Below are 1,980 nucleotides of genomic sequence, written 5' to 3'. Positions count from 1 at the left end.
GCCCGCGCAGGCGTCGCGGGGACGCTGCCCCTTCCCGCGGGAAGGGTCGTGGTTCGGGTTAAGCAGCTTTCGGAGGGGGAAAGCCCACGCCAGGCGCGGTGGCGTTATCCCGCAGTGGGGAAGCCAAGCAGCCCAGCGAGGGCGCGGGTTAGTGCTGAGGCACCTGTGCGCATCGGGCTCCGCAGGCGAGGTCGCGGTGCCTCGGTGTCTCCCCACGTATTTGGGGTGCGGATCGTTGGAGCCCCCGGCTCGGCCATGCCGAGCGTTCCCCCTTCCGAGCGCGTGCCGCCTGCCAGAGGTGGTGCTGCCTGTGCTGAGGGAAACCCAGCTCTCCTGAAGTCACCCATCAGACCACAGCTGGGCGTCCCCTCAGATCCCGGCGCGGACCTCGCTGGCGGTGGGGCACAGGGGGCTCTTTGCTTCAGCAGACAGTGGTTTGCCATTGCAGCACCGCCGTGGCTGCATGCGCACGAGCTGTGGTGAGCTTCAGAGATCAGGAGGCCATTCGAGCTCCTGGACCGTGCAGAATGGAACCAGCTCTGAGCTTTGCAGCTGTGGGTTAATCTGTAGCAACTGGGGAAGGAGGTGTCCCGGCCCTTTTGGGAAGTCCCCATGGTGACTCCCACGGCTGTGGGAGAAGGTTTGAAGCCTGCCCAGAAGGTTGCTGTGGGTGATGTTAATGCTTTTATTTTTCCTCTCAGTGGAGTAGTGGAGAGAACATGTCTGGGATCAAAAGAGTGATTGCAGAGAAGGACCCCGACTATGAGGAGATCACCGTCACGCATCCCAACAAGCGTCACAAAGCAGCTGAACAGTCAGGTAGGAGCTGTCTGAACTGAAGGGATCTTCTCCCAAGTGAAATTAGAAATGCTATGGATGTGCATGCTATCTGCAAACAGGTCAGGAAAGGACTGGGGTAGGAGCTAAGGGGTCAAAGGGCAGAAATTGAGCAAGGGAGCTAGTGATACCTCTGTATAGCCAAACGAAGATGTGATTGTTGTACTTGGAGCCCTTCCTACCTGCTAGCTGAACTGAGCTTCAGTAAGGCGTGAGGATGCAGACTTTGGTGCGTGATAGCAGCTAGAGCATGAGCTTTCTAGGGCCCCAGCTGTACACTTTGGTTCCTCTTGCTTGCTGAAGTATTTGCCGGTGCATCTTCCCAGCAGTTACCCATGCTGAGATGTGCTCCAACCTGTGCATCTGTTTTGCAGTTGAAGTCTGCTTCCAGAAAGATTGGCAGTTTGTTTACATTTTGGGGGCTACAGGTCGCAGTACAGCATGGGGGATGGGGAGGGGAAAGAAATCCATGACCCTGCAGTAGGGGTAAAAGAAATCCACAACCCTGCGGTAAGTAGACTGGCTCTTGGAAGATGACAAATGTTTGCGAGAGTAGGCAGATAAAGTAAAATGGAGCAGTGTAGAAGGGATAAGTTAGGGAGAAGGAAGGGGCTTTGAAAGATGCAAGGGAGGAGGAGGAGCAGCTGCCCAACTGAAGGAAAGGTGGATAAAGAAGTGTAGTGGAAAGAGTAGCTGGATGAGTAGGTTTGCATTTGGCATGCTCGGATATGCTCACTTTGGGAACCAGCCTGTTGGCAGGGTGCCTGGGACAGGTTGCAGTCATCTCTGGGCAAATGAGAGTAGAGCTTCTTGCCCCTGGGACAGGGAGTAGGCTAGTGATTTTTGGCATAGCACAGCTAGTGAGAGGATTGTGGTGGGAGGAGCTGACAAACAGGGAGGTGAGAAAACCGAAGCTGTCTGTGGGATCTGAAGAAGATCCAAGAACAGAGCAGGATGCCGGAACTGCCAGTTGGAGAGGGACAGATGATGGCTTTGCAGGTGATGTTTTGGAGGACGCTGTACAGCTGGACAAGTCTGAGGAGGCTGAACTCTGGGTTGAATGTGTTGCTGGGCAGGTCCTGTCTGCCAGGTCGGTTAGTGGCCCTGACAGTGGAGCTGTGCTGGAGCTGGCTGTGGCAGAAG

At 55.6% G+C, this 1,980-nt stretch overlaps 1 protein-coding gene across 1 annotated transcript in view; it reads left to right on the top strand.

The window, feature by feature from the left end:
* Positions 1 to 719: 719 nt before the first annotated feature.
* Positions 720 to 1,980, top strand: part of YEATS2 (YEATS domain containing 2) — a gene marked incomplete at its 3' end in the record, with an annotated part of 34,457 nt that continues 33,196 nt past the window's right edge. Inside the window, exon 1 of the mRNA XM_009319206.1 lies at positions 720 to 819. Within this exon, the coding sequence (XP_009317481.1) occupies positions 720 to 819 (100 nt within the window). The remainder of the gene's footprint in view (positions 820 to 1,980) is intronic.

The sequence above is a fragment of the Pygoscelis adeliae genome, unplaced genomic scaffold, assembly GCF_000699105.1.
Source record: "Pygoscelis adeliae isolate BGI_AS28 unplaced genomic scaffold, ASM69910v1 Scaffold30, whole genome shotgun sequence".
Taxonomy (NCBI): domain Eukaryota; kingdom Metazoa; phylum Chordata; class Aves; order Sphenisciformes; family Spheniscidae; genus Pygoscelis; species Pygoscelis adeliae.
Note: the sequence above shows the minus strand (reverse complement) of the source record. Positions and strands in the feature narration are given on the sequence as shown.